Source organism: Strix uralensis, chromosome 8, assembly GCF_047716275.1.
Source record: "Strix uralensis isolate ZFMK-TIS-50842 chromosome 8, bStrUra1, whole genome shotgun sequence".
Taxonomy (NCBI): Eukaryota; Metazoa; Chordata; class Aves; order Strigiformes; family Strigidae; genus Strix; species Strix uralensis.
In genome coordinates this window covers 11,596,957-11,611,138 of record NC_133979.1, presented here as the reverse complement: position 1 = coordinate 11,611,138, position 14,182 = coordinate 11,596,957, and the positions used below count along the sequence as shown (strand labels likewise).

General features: G+C 46.6%; 1 protein-coding gene across 1 annotated transcript in view; it reads right to left on the bottom strand.

Annotated features, from left to right (window-relative positions):
* Positions 1–1,485: 1,485 nt before the first annotated feature.
* EIF2B3 (eukaryotic translation initiation factor 2B subunit gamma) overlaps positions 1,486–14,182 on the bottom strand; it is a 103,855-nt gene continuing 91,158 nt past the window's right edge. The window contains exons 11-12 of the mRNA XM_074876193.1: positions 13,318–13,421; positions 1,486–1,702 (exon numbers count right to left, since the gene is read on the bottom strand). Coding sequence (XP_074732294.1) covers positions 1,650–1,702; positions 13,318–13,421 — 157 coding nt within the window. The 3' untranslated portion in view covers positions 1,486–1,649. The remainder of the gene's footprint in view (positions 1,703–13,317; positions 13,422–14,182) is intronic.

Genomic DNA, 14,182 nt, shown 5'->3' with positions numbered 1-14,182 from the left:
ATTAAGGCACAAGGAGGTAAAGCTGTAGCTGTTAAGTAAGGGGATGTGGACTTTTCAGAAGTTAAATGTATCCTAAAAACAGAGAGGGAGAAGGCTTTGTCTTTAAGCAAAAGGACTGTGAGTCAAAGTCCCTGTGGACCTCTGTGTGCTTTGCCACAGCCTTCTGGTAAAATGCAAAGCCAGGTAATTACACTCCACTCTGCTTCTGTTTCTACACACCCGAAATGGATGCCTCGCTCCTTTGCCGCACACGGAGACAAGAACTCTCTTTAATTAACCTTTGTAAAGCCTCTGCGATCCTTGGATGAAAAAGGCTTCCTACCTTAGGAACATGTTTGCGCACATACGCAAGGCAAAACCTCTAGCACAAAGCCGGCGCTGAGCTGCAGCGCGTTTCTTCTTTCTGCAGCTTGTCAAAGGTCTTGAAGCTCATCCTTACCCATATTTTCCATTCCAACCTGGTCCTGTGGAGGAGGGATTTTGTTTATGAAACTCAGGGAATGTCTGGATTATAATCTCTCTCCTGTCCAATTAGCTAGGAAACGGAAATTTTCCTTGGGGGACATTGGTGCCCATGAAACACAACATTTAAAATTTATCACTTCAGTTAATGAAATATCATCCTAGCCAGTTGCTGTAAGCACCTCTGGATGTCCCATTGAATCCTACTGGATTCTAATAAACAGCTTTTAGGTAGGAACTTGTGTCCAATTTATAAACATTAAAGAACAGCTTGTGTTTCAATCCCATCCAGGTGCTTTACAATCCTGGCACAACCCCTGACCACAAGGCTGTGCGTTTCACATTAGCGTGCTCGACTCATCTCACAGACGTAGGTAGAGTCATCCACAGATCATCTAGATGTGGGGAGGGACCTCTTGTCTGGGATTAGGAACAGCGGACTGACAAGCAAAAGATCCATCGAAATAAGGCAGAGAGCACCCACTGCTTACACCCCGCTTCCCCTCCGCACTCCCCCATCCCTCCATCCCTCTCACATACTTGCTTTTGGGCAGGATTTCAAAATAACGGACCAAACCCAGTCCTGATAGACATGGGTGCCAAACTCCTCAACTGCATTAGAGAAGAGGTGCAGCTTAAACACTTCTGTGCTATGGGGCAGCATCATGAGAGAGAGGAGGAGGAGAAGGAGGAGGCGGCTGGTGAAGCCGCCGGGCTGCAAGGAGCAGCAGCCCGCATTACCGCTGTGTCTCGCTGCCCGCCTGCTGCGTTGATGAGATGCACAAGCAGCATCCCAAGCGGTTTCTCCCAGGCTTGGGGACGGTGGTGCAGGACGGCAGGGACGTGGCTTACATCGCAGGGAGGGCGGCTAAGTCATTCTTCGGAGTGGGCACAGTCTGTGTGGTCCCTGCTCTCTTCTGCTGGAAAAGTACAGTGCGTTCGCCGGGCGCGCAGGAACCGATATTACCCGGCACAAACCCGCGTGCATCCCAATGAGGGGGGAGGGGCTGACGGACACACCGCTCTGTAAATACTTCTTTATTAAGACATAAATATAAAGCTGAACAGGAAAGGAGCAATGACAGGGTAAACCATGCCAGTACTGCTCTATATGGATGATCTTACGATGCTTGAACATCTGGTTCTGCTGCTGGCTTCCATAAAATCATCTTTAAAACCTACTTGGGTTATATCTCCATCAGCTGTTCGGTGCCCACAATGACTTCATTAACATGTTTGGCTGAAAAGAGAGAGGGAGGAAAAGAAGAGAAATTGAGTTTTGCAGCAGTGCTTCAGACCTTGCATTTTTCAAATCTGCAACTTTAAAGCAAATGAGAAAAGCAGATTCTGGGGAACTCGAACACAGATTCGCTGCTTTTCTTTGGACTCCAGCGTCTCTCTGACAGTATCCCACACACACGGCAAAAGCCTAAACAACTGACTAAACATCAGGAGGTTCCTCTAATGAGAGTTTTCACATGTATATGTCACTATTAAACAAGAGAGGCCCGACAGAAGTCACAGCTGCTGCTGACAGGTGTACACCTAGGTTGAGGCAAAGAACCATCAACATCCAACATGGAGATCTGACGTAAAATTAAAGACCAGTAATACACCCCGGCCCAAAAGTGTGCTGTGTGCTCTCGAACTGCATGGAGGTTGGGAAAAAGAGGGGCTGCTCAGCATCGGGGGGCCATCACCGAGGCAGTGTGAGATCCTCTTCGCAATCCCAACTCAACCCTGGCAGCTTAAAAAAAAAGGGCACTTTTTTTTAAAATTTAAACCTGACTTCTCCCTCCTGGACTGAGCTCTGATGGAGCCTTTCCAAAAGTATCTGCATGAAGCAAGGTCTCTGAGCACAATTATCTCTGAGGGTAACAGTGGACAGCCCTCCTCAGACTCCTGTGAAAGCAAATCTGTGGAAGGACGATTTCTACAAGGTCACCCCTTTGCCTGTTCCCAGGAGCTCTGTACAATCCCAGTGGACACATTAACGTGCCAGTCCCTGCCCCAGCACTGTTAATGCACTGTACTGAAAGAGCCTTCCCTTTAAAATGCAAAAGCAGCTTGTCAGGGAAGGACTGCAAATAAGGGATCTAAAGCCAAAATAATAAAAACACGCAACTGAAAGCCCAGTGCCTAAAAAACTCAAGCATGTGGCCTCAGAGTGTGATACAAAGCTGGTGTGCTCAAAGTGGGTGTCCTCGGTACCACGGGGGGAGGCGGTGAATCTAAATTGCTCTCTGGGAGCTGGCCATCTATTCAGGTGGAGCTCAGGTGTTTTGACCCACGCCCCTGGGCTCTCCATCTCCTCTTCTGCACACTGGGAGTAACAATCGGCTCTGGAGCCTGGGAGGTGCTGGGGTACACCGATGGAGGCTGTGCTGTCTCCCACACCTTACAGAGCAGCTGGGGTGGATAGCCAAGGATGGTGGAAATAATGAGTTGTGTTTTATTTACCCACCTAAAACTCCACCCCTCAGGGGGGTGGATTTTGCAAGACTGCTACAAAACAACAAACATGCCACCTTTGGCTAAATGAAGAAATTCCTGGCAAACCCCAAATTGGCCAGGCCAACATGATGCTTCTCTTGGTTTAAAATTCAAACCATTACCTTTGCACCATGCAAACCATTGCTCCATAAAAAGTTTGATCAAAAACTGCTCTATAAACTTCAAGGAGTTTTGGACTGTGGCAAGATAATTTCCCCCCTACAACCGTGACCCCACAATCATATGGATCCTGCTGTCTCCTCAGCCTGGAGGATGGAGTTGGGTTAGCCACACGACTGCCTTTCAGAGACCCTTCATGAAGGCAAAATTAAGGACATCAAGGAGCTGCTTCTCACCTTCAGCATCAGATCAAGTCATTTAGTTCTTTGCTCAGGGTATTTAGTGACAGCTGATAATTAATCCTGGAGCCTCATGCTAATGTCTTGAAGCTCGAAGTTGGAATGTGGAGCCCAATCTCCAGCACTCTGGGCAGGACGAGCAGAGGTGGATGCAGTGCTCGGGAAGATGAGGGACTGACTGTACAAGTGCCAGGTGCAAGTGTGATGTAGGTAGCACCACACAACCTCTCCAGCACAGCTCTGCCAATAGCCCCAAGTCCAGCCTTCAGCGCCTCTCTCCTCCCGTCCTGGACCCCACACAGCTTTGCCAAGGTACCTCAAATCCAACCTGCAGCACTTCTTGCTATAACATTCCTCACCCCCAACAACTTTCCCAATATATCTCAAAGAGGCCCTGTAGCAACTCCTGTGACTCCATTCCTGAACCTCCTCCAAGCAGACTACCTATCATGTTGATTTCTATGATGTGAATAAGACCCTGGCTACCATCCAGTGAGAGTAATTACGTTATGCCTCTGCAGATTAAACATGCCTTCATCTAGGCCTATAAAGAGCCATGTCAATTTATGGTTCTATATATAGGTTATCTGTAGCAATACTTTTTAATAAGGAACTTCTTGCTTCATTTCAGACAGCATCCTGCACTGTCCTAAACGTGCAGAGCTGGGATGGGTCCTGTCACATACTTTGTTGCAGAGGTGGTACCAACTATTTGTGTTTTGCACTGACATGTTTGTAGGCGCCTTATGATATCTTGCATTTTACACCTGGTGAGTTCAAAATGCTTTTCAAGAGTAGGCAAATAAGGGCATTCCCATTTTACAGATGGGGAAACTGAGGCAGCGGTGAGTTTAGATAGCCAAAGACACACGGGAAATCAGAGCATGCATTCCCTCATCTCCCATCCCTCTGCCCGTTTCATCTCCTCCTTGATCCATGTGGCCCAGATTCCCCGAAGTGGGCACACACGGCCTGCCTGGTATGTCACTGCTACTTCAGAGACTTGCATGAAATCACCAAACTCATTTCTCCTTGTACAGGCTAAAAGAAAACACATGAATGTGCCTGCCTCAAATCCACCAGAAAGTTTTTAAGTGATAAAGGGAATGGTTTTGCTAGAAACAAAGCCTTATTCCGCACCCTGAGGGGATGCGATAGGCAGATAAGGATTCACCCTGCTTCCCTCTTCCCTTCCCAAAGCTCTCCTTGTGGAGGGAAGGGAATTCAGACTCCACTGTGTGTGCCAGAGAGCTGAGCTGCGGATAGCGTTTCATTATCAGCAGTGGCTGCCAGTTGCCAGTGGCTCTGGCTGGTACCAGCAAGCTCAGTTCATGCAGAAACTCTGCCTGAAACTCTGGGGGAGGAGGGAGAAGTACCTCACATACTTAGCTGTTCAGCTCCCTTCTCCTTCCCCAGCTCTCCATTAGGGATTTCTTACCAGGCTGCCTTTTATCTGACACTGGCAGGGTTACAGATGCATTCAGCCCACAGAGAAAGAGGGATTAGAGAAAGGACTTTCAGAAAGCCTTAGAGTTGGACTCTGCAACCTTAAATCATGTTCAACTAGATCTTCTCAGATTGGGAGCATCTGGTGCTAAGCAAATCCAGAGCTGATCAACACATTCAACCTCCTGATTAGCACTTTGCTTCAACTTGCTGACGCAGCCCAGTCTGAAGTCAGCCTGGGTGCTTGAACCGAGTGTCCACGGAGATTTTACTGAGTGTAAATCAAAAACCTGTCACTCGTTATATATGCGTTCCTGCCTTGGGAGACATTTGTTTACACATACTGTACACTAGCCCCTTAAAAACATACGCATAAGGCAAGGAGAGCTAGAAAGCTGGGGAGCAGCGCAGCTTTTGGTGCTTGGCTAAAAACAAATTGTAATGCAAATAAACAGAGGGGCGGAAATGACTGTGCAGCCCAGCACAAACCCCACCAGCAGGCCGGGGGCCGGGGACCCAGCGCTCCCCAGCCTTCCTGGCAGGTTCCTGCCAAGCTGCGCGCAGAAAGGGGATGCCGGAGCATTCCTTTAAAAGCCATGTGAAAGCATCTCCTTGTTGTTTGCTCAATTAGCCCCAGACAGATTGCTGCTGCTGCTGCTGGTGGCAACGCTGGTTGTAAAGGAGGAGGGGAAGGAGGGGAAAGGGAGGAAAAAAAAAAAAAAAAGAGAGAGGAAAAAAAAAAAGGGTTAGGGCCTAGGCCCAGGACCACCACGAAGTTCCAGCCCTCAGGGGCTCCAGAAAACGTTCAGTTTACTCACTCAATTACATACACTGTTTTATAAACCCTTTAAAATAAAATAGAAAACAGTCCCTGGCACAGAATTACTGCTCTATTATACAGCAGTGATGAAAGCCACTGCTGTGTATTTGCTCTCTTTAAAGCAAGAGATAGTTTAACTTAAAAAACTAGGCGGGGGGGAGGGGTGGCTGCAGAAACGCATGCACGAAAACACGCTGTGGGTGGTTCCTACCACATTCACCCAGGACAGAAAGGATCAGAGAGTGGGAGAGAAGAGCAACTTGTCTCTGCAGTGATGGTTGGCCCTGGAAAAGCAGCCAGGTTGGGGGGGGAGAGGAACTAAAGGGGCTTAAGGGGATGGGAAGCAGCTGAAGCTTGACTTTGGGAGGCTGGAGGGTGTTTTAAATTACATGTAGAGATAAAGAAGGGAAGCAGGTGATGGGGGCTGATTTGTTTGTGTTTACAGAGCAGTGGGGCTTTCCAGTCAAGGCCTGCTCTCTCCCCAGCCAGGCTTTACTGACACGATCACTGGAGATCAGGGGTGACCAGGCTGTGGCCCCAAAGGCCAGGAGCGTCTCACAGATTTCTCCCAAGTGCCACATCAGCCCCGCTGTGCAGCCGACAGCCAAGCCCGCGGGTCTCCAGGAGCGATGCTTCCCCATGAGCTGGGTGTCCCAGCTGCGCCCAGGGGTGGGATGTGCAACTCATCCCAGTGGCACTGGGAATGGGGCTGGTGGTAGCTTCAGGTAGATCAGCTCTGGCCCACAGCTGGGGCCTCCAGCCCATGGAACAGGCGGGCAGGAGAGATGTCAGTCCTGCCTTACACCCATCCCCAGCAACCACCAGTGCAGAGTGTTGGTGCTCACCTGGTTCAGCTGAGGCTTTTCTCATAGTTCAACTGGTATTAACCCCTTTGCTCTCAAACCCATCTGAGGAATGGATGTCTCTTGGGAGTGTAAAGTAAAGGCAACACTGAATTCAGTGCCCGAAGAGAGATGAACTTACTGTGGCTTGGACCAGATGGATGGGGTGAGTGAAGGAGCTGGAAAGAGAGGTGTATGGGAAAGTGATCAGTCAGGGTCTTACGAGAAAGGTTAGTTAAGGGAAAAGGAGACCAAGAGCTGGGAATGTGCCTAAGATAGCAAGCTCCTTGGGGAGATGGACACACTTAGCAGAGTCCTAGCAAAGTGTTTAAGAAAGGGACTGGATCATACTGATCAATGTGCTCCCATGGGGTATCACCACCTCACAGCAAATGCAAGCAGGGATCTCAGAAACGTCAGACTTTGTCCACATTTCTTGCTAAGATGGCAGAGATGCCTATTTGCCTGGACACTGCTGCCCGCCGTGCTGGATGCAAGTTGAGGACCCTTTCCTTTCTCAGCATCCATTGGGGTGTTCTTCCTGGCTCTTTCATGTGGCTGAGCTCTAGCAGAGCACAAGTGGTTATTTTCTCTGCGTGGAGCATGTACAAATATTTCCATAAGGTTCCGAACTGCTGCCTTATGGGTAGACTTCACAATCAACATGCTGCGAATGTGGCAGCTCGTTTAACCTGCTCACTCAGGAAGTCTGAACTTCCTAAGCCGGGAATGACAGTGTGCACAAGTGTGACAGTCCCCAGTGGCAGAGGGGAGGACAAAGCGTTGCTGGATGGGTATTCTAGGGAAGTTTTATGCCACTGCTAAGGCCAGAACTCATAAACCATTTTTATACAACTTGGAAAAGAGGCTTATTAGGATCAGTTAGAAATGTAGTCACTGCATAGTCACTGAAACAAAAATGACAACTATTTAAGAGATGCCTGTTTTAACTGCCAGCAATATCTTTGTCATGGACACTCAGCAGTTAAACCACTTTAGGAAGCAAATCTTATGGACCTCTCAGTTTTGGTGTAAATTTACACCATTCCTACATCATCTCCAGCTCATCTTGCACGCCAGTGCACAATATACATGTGTGCACTGTTTAGTCTGTGTCTGTTCTTCATGAGCTTTCAAAACTCCCATCTGCACTGCAGCATGCTTTCTGATCCTGACCTTGTGTCGTGCTAAGTGTTTTCAGTTCCTGAAGACTTCACCAGGAGGTACTCAGCGTCTTGCAAGAGCAGATGCTCGCCCCTACTTGAATACAGTGAGAGCATCAGAAAGTCCCTCAATTCTTTCCTGTCCCTATCCTGCTAAATCTTGGCTGGGGCGAAGCATCCTCACAACCAGTCACTCATTCATATGTGGAGGTTTCATAAACTGTACCTGTCTTCAGAGGATGACATTGGAGGAAAATGTGCTCTTTGGCCCTCATTAAAATAAGACAATCTTACTCTGTTTCATTGAGAAGTCCTAGGACTCCAAGCTTGGAACAGGACTTGGAAAATGATTGGAAACGGGAGCCAGTCCTTACTGGATATGTGCCTTTTTCTGTTCTTGTGAGAAACCACACAGTTTTGGCTATGTGATAAGCCTCTGGAAAAAAATTCTCAGTTTGCACATGTTCTCAGGAGGGCAGCTAAAAGCTCCGGAGACTCTGCAGTGAGCACTCTCGACCATAGAAGCAGAGGAGGAAGGCAGGGCTTCCCCAGGCTTGTATCCCTGCTCTATGGACCAGTGCAGCACTCTGCACAGAATCTCCCTCCTGTGCTCAGAATGATCCTACCGAGGCACGACGGCGGTACGGAAAGGGATGCAGTCTGACTCAAAGCAGTCAGGGGGCAAGTGCCAGATGGGAAATGGAGCATGGGACTGTTAGGCAAAGGGACTGGAAACAGCAGCTAGCTATGGTCAGACCAGAGGAGGAGTCAGGTGGGTGTCTGGGAATAACCAAGTAAGAGAGGAAAAGAAGAATCTCCGTGGGAGAAAGACTAGAGGAAAAACCAAAGAGAATGCTAGGAATGGCATGAGTCTGGTCCTGGGACAAAGCCATAGTGGGGACCTGTGAGGCAGGAGTCAGGATCAGGTAGGACATAGATGATGTAGTTGGGGCCCAATGGCTGATGCTGGGGGCAGGAGCAGTAAAGCCTCCTCCTCCCAGCACCAGGAGTGGATCTCAGGGCTGCTGATGCCCATGGGCATCTGTGAAACCTCCTGGCAAAGAGTTTCTCTTGTCCCATTGCAAATCCAGTTTCCCTTAAGGAAGATGACCAACTACTACTATCAGTTCCCATCAGCTGAAGCAGCAGAAAGCTGTACACTGGAGTTCAAGTTTCAGATACTGCTAATGATCCATGCAAGGGCCAACTTCATCCCATATAATAAAACTGGGGTTTTTTGGACTGAACCTTCCTTCCCAACATTTACAAAAAAAAAAAATGCTAAGGCTAAAATGTCAAGTCTCTAACAGCTAGGAAATGCCACATGTAACGTGTAATTTCAGCACTTAAGCTGGCTAGTCCAAATGAATGGGCATCTGCATTCTGATCAGCAGAATCTCCTCATCTCTCAGGTGTCTGTAAAATAGGAGGAAAACCCAACCATGTTCATATCGAGGAGGCTCAGATGAGGTTGTTAACAGTTGTGAAGCATTAAGATGACGAATGTTGCAGGAAGGCCACAGAAAGGAAGGACCTTGTCTTTTGCATAGTTACAGTAATTAAGGTTTCAGACACAAACTGAAAAAAGACAGAAAAATGAGGAATATGGAAAACCCCTGCATTCAGCATGCACTACTCATTTTGGGTGTTGACTGTGTCAGGACACCAAGGAAAATAAAAATATATAGTAGCATAAAAACTGCACAGGAACAAGCACAGTGACATCAGTCTAAAGCCTGGTCACAGAAATAATGCTACTACTAAGTATGTACCAGGATGTCATGCTAAGATTACCTCAGCATCCTATCTCTGGTACTCTTTCCCTTTCTGAACATATGCTTTGTGGCAACAACACTGCTATAATGCACTTTTTGGGTGTGCAGTGACCTAAGCTGTCCCCAAACGACATTGGCTCCTTAATATTCAATGCACATACAGCATTCCTGCCTCAATGACAACAGAGATGACGGTGAGGGACATGGTGGTGAGTTTTGTGTGAATTTTGGTAGTTCTATCCTATGTGTGTGTCTTTACCATCTTTGTTCTTGGTGTTGCTTTGAAGAAAGGCTAGGCCACTTTACTGCATATGCCTCTTCCAGGCTAACTTATACCAGATGTATAACGTACTCCCTGCTGAATCTGGCCTAGAGACTCCTTTAGGAACTGAACTCACTGACTCTAGGGCTCATCAGACTCCTTGACTGGCTAGTCCTACTTCAATGAGTGCATGCTGCTTTTGAGCTCCTCTTTAAAAATAGGCTCATCAAAAAGGCTGGAGCATGATCCTAATAACTGTCTTCGAAACAGTGATTGAATGCTCTGTGCAATTAAGTTCTTTCAGAACTGCTGCTTGCCATTTCCTATCCCTTTAATAATTACCTCCTTTTTCTTAGGTACCAAGTTGTTTTTCAAACTGCTACCTGTGTGAGGTAGCTTTCACAAAGCCCATCTGTTAATTCTCTGCTAGCAAATTCCTTAAATTAAAGTATCAAAGAGGAAGGAAAGTGGATGCTTCCTAAGCATGGTAATAAAAGCAGTCGGAAGAGAATAGTATGGCTCTCAGGAGGCATGGCTTGCAAATCCAGAAGTTTAATAAAACTCCATACCTTGACTTTAAGAGGCACTTAAAAGTACCATCTCTGGCCAGTGCTGTGATAGGGCTGAAGTCAGTGCAGGACTGGGACATCACTGCTGACAGTTACCTAGCCCCCCTGTGTCTCTTAACTTTCTTTTCAGGTTGAAAGTAATAGGCTGCATCTGATCTACCCCAGTAACCAGTGTTGGAGTATTCCCTCTACTTAGGTGTCCAGAGCTTTGCCAAGCCCATTATTAAGTGATGAGGTCTCCCACCACGTCCCCAGGGAGATTATCCCACAGCCTACCAGACCACATCATTAGGAAAACGTTCCAGATAGCCAGCCTAAATTGTGTTTAATTCAATCCCATTACTCCCAGCTGTACCATTTGGACCACCCTAAATATGCCCATATTCTTCCGCAGTAGGAAAAGGATGAGAGCTGGTTTGAGTTACGTTTGCCTATCATTTGTGGTAGCTGTTCTCCTGCCATCCTCCTTGCGTGGGACTGGAGTTCATTTTATGAAAGGAGGTCAGTGCACCACTGGCTCAAAGAGCTCTTGTACCCTGAGCCACCTGGGCAGTGTGGCCAGGACTCATACAGCAGAGCAGGGAGCACACGGCCAGTTCTGCAGCAAAGTCAACTGTGGGATTTGCTTGAGGCTGTGTAGGATGATTCAGGGATATTTCTACCTTTGATGAATCCTGGCTGATGCTTTGGAATAAGGGACTGCTGTATTTTTATTTTTTTAGTGTTTCTGGGAAGGTGTATGCAGCTTTGCTGAGGAGGTTTCTAGCATGTAACTCCCAGACTAGGGTGAACAGCCAGCTGCTACCGCTTACGTCTGCTGAAGTGTGATCAGCTTGCAACAAAAGGTGGCTCCAACCCAAGAGAACTAGTTTTTTTCTAACCTGGCCATGGAGGCTCAAGTTTGAAGAAGGAAAAGTTACCAAACAGAACAACACAGCCAAAGTCTTGATGAAAGGGGGAATATAGAAACAGACTTACAGGGCCACACCAAAAGCTTGGCATGAGATACAGGAAGTCTTGGGCAGGGGAAAGGAAGTCATGGCATAGTTTCACAGCAAAAAAGAGAGGGCCCAGTTTACTACAGGACCAGCCAAGGTCAGAAGAGACATGCTGGGCTGGAAAGACTCCACAGTTCAGGAAATAAGTCGTGAACTTTGCAGACAGATCCCAGACCACCGAGGAGAACCTGACCCCCAGCCCAAAGAAATTCCAGAATGGTTAGGAAACTGAGGCAGGGAAATGAACTGAGGCTTTATTATTTTTTCTTGCTCAGCATAATGGTGTATTCATAATCTACCTGAATGTGTCTTTGCTAACGTCAGTCATACATTTCTGAACAGTTTAACTAGAGGGCCCACAGACTCATTAAGAAGTGGGTTTAAGCTTTGTAGAGGTGAGCAGTAGACTTTACAAGAATAGGCAAATGAACCACAGGTTACAGCTCCGTTACTCTCCCTACAAATACATCTACAGACCCTGAAAAATATTCAGACAAGGATGACAAGGACAATCAAGAAGAACGAATGATTTCCATACTAAAATCAACCATGTTAGGACCCGCACCCTGGAAGACACTACTGAAACAGATGTGAGCGAGGTCAAAGGGTGATATTTCTGTTTGATATAATCTACTACAGAAATCAAACATATTCCTGTTTCCTAAAATATTAGCTAAATCTACACCCTGTCTCCTCATAGTTCACGCTGCAGGTTAACAACCAAACACGACTTGATTCAGCTCTCCTAGTGATTTATGCAGATGTGTAGATGTGGCACTCAGGGACATGGTTTAGTGGTGAACTTGGCAGTGTTAGCTTTACAGTTGGACTTGATGATCTTAAAGGTCTTTTCCAACCTAAATGATTCTATGATTCTGTGCTCAGGGGAGGACACAGATGGAGCATCATGAATAGTGCAAATCTTCAGCAATAAGGGAGGCAATGAACCCTGCAAGGGCCGCTGATTCAGATGTATGTGATGGGCAAAGCCACAAGCAGGCACAGACTCTGGTATACAGGGACCAAGACCATAGTGCACACAACACTCACTGGGTGTTTCCTACAGTATTCGAGACTTGCAACTGCAATACTTTGTTTTCACGAGTCTTTTTTACTTTTAGTTTCAATTTAACGGAAATGTATTTATTTAAATTTATAAAATAAATTTAGTTTCAATTTAAAGAAAAATTTGTCATATGGATAGCTGACAATAGGTTACGCTATACTACGTTACGTGCAAACCCACCTCTGTATCAGGACACTTACAATTGGGAATCCACCCATAAAGGCAAAACGAGCAAACAAATCCTGATCTGACAAAATAACTTCACATGGAGCCTGCAGAGGAACTCACTTTTGTCCTCAGTCCACACCCTAGAGCAGGGATCTGCCAAACCCCAAGTATAAATATTCATTAAAAAGCCCTCTGCTTGGGATGCAGTCACCGAGACAGCCATTTCCTGCCCATTATCTCTTAGGGCAGGAAATCAACAGTTCCACTCAGGCGGTAACCACCGAGCCCTGCCACGCACACTTCCACTGGGTGGCTTAACTTTGCCCAAATGAGGGCCATGTAGTTGTAACCTCTCTGAAACCCCAAAATAGCATTTCATAGCAGTAAAGCAGATCTGAATGTAGCTGCCCTTGTATTTAGTACTGAGCACAGCAGCTCCTGGTATGATATTCCACCTTGAGCTTTTGCTTGGAGTGAGGTGAATGGGAGCATGCTGGCACAGTGGGTTGGTAGCATCTACAAAGAGAAGGATGTCTGTGTGATCAATAATTTTGACTGCACCGCCCCTAACACTGACAAAGATGACTAGTCAAAATAATGGCTCCTTCTGCTGAGGACAACTTCAGGCTGATCTAACTGTGGTCTCTGGGAAAAGACTGTCTCAGCACCCAATCCTGTTCTTTATAACAACAACAACAGAGCTTTTCTGCCAACTTCAGAGGAGCAAGTCCCTGAGCTATTCTTATGCCAAGAAGCTGTACTTTCCATAAAAAACAAATCCTAATATTATAGGACACCACACTGTAGTGGCACTTTATGAAGAAGCAGGAGTAAAATCTTGAGGAAATTTAAAAATTATTACAAATGCACTGTAAATACAGCTCTTCTACTTACCTTTGGTTTCCAGCCTCTGATCGCTTCCAATCAAACAGTCTTTGATGTCTGCACCCTTCTCTATCACTGCGTTATGACAAATAACACTGCCCTGAAGACAGCACCTACAACATAAACACAAAGTAAAGCAAGAAAATAATTTAAAATGACAGGTACAAACCAAAGGTATCCACCAGAATATGTAATGAGCCTGTGACACGATCCTGTAAGTAGGTTCAGTTCTGCTCTTTTCTTAAAAACTCCACTATTCTTCTCCTGATCCTCACACCCAGTTGCTGGAAAAACTGAAATGCCAGCTGTCAGAACGGGTTTGCAAAAAAGGGTTTCCAGTTTTACCTCCTGTTAGAACAGCTTTCCTCTACATTTCCTTAATAGAATAAATACATCCAGAGGATTTCATAGACAGGGCACTGGCCTGGGACTTGGGACCTGGATCAAGTCTTGTATTTTCCACAGACAGTCTGGGTAACTGCGGGGGTGGTTTCTCTGCTTAGCTCCCCAGTTAAAAAGAGAAGTAGCAGCCCAGTCCTTCCCTGTGAATTTTGCTGAGCAAGTTTCATATGTTTCAACTTGCCAGGCACTAAGAAAAGGTGGTGAGAAGAGGCAGATCAATACCGTAGCTGGTTGGCTCTGTTCATGTTGCATTCAAGCACCCAAGCACGATTACTCTGCAGTACTAAACCAATGAAACCCACACAGGACCTGCTTTACCTGCCTTGGATATCTTCACACTCTCATAGCCTTTGACACCACAAAATGAAATGCTACATAGGATGGAACTTTAGCAAAGGTCACCTTCTTCCAAAATGTACTTGGATCTGTGATAACCAGCTTTCAGATCTGCCGATCTGATTATCCAGATAGG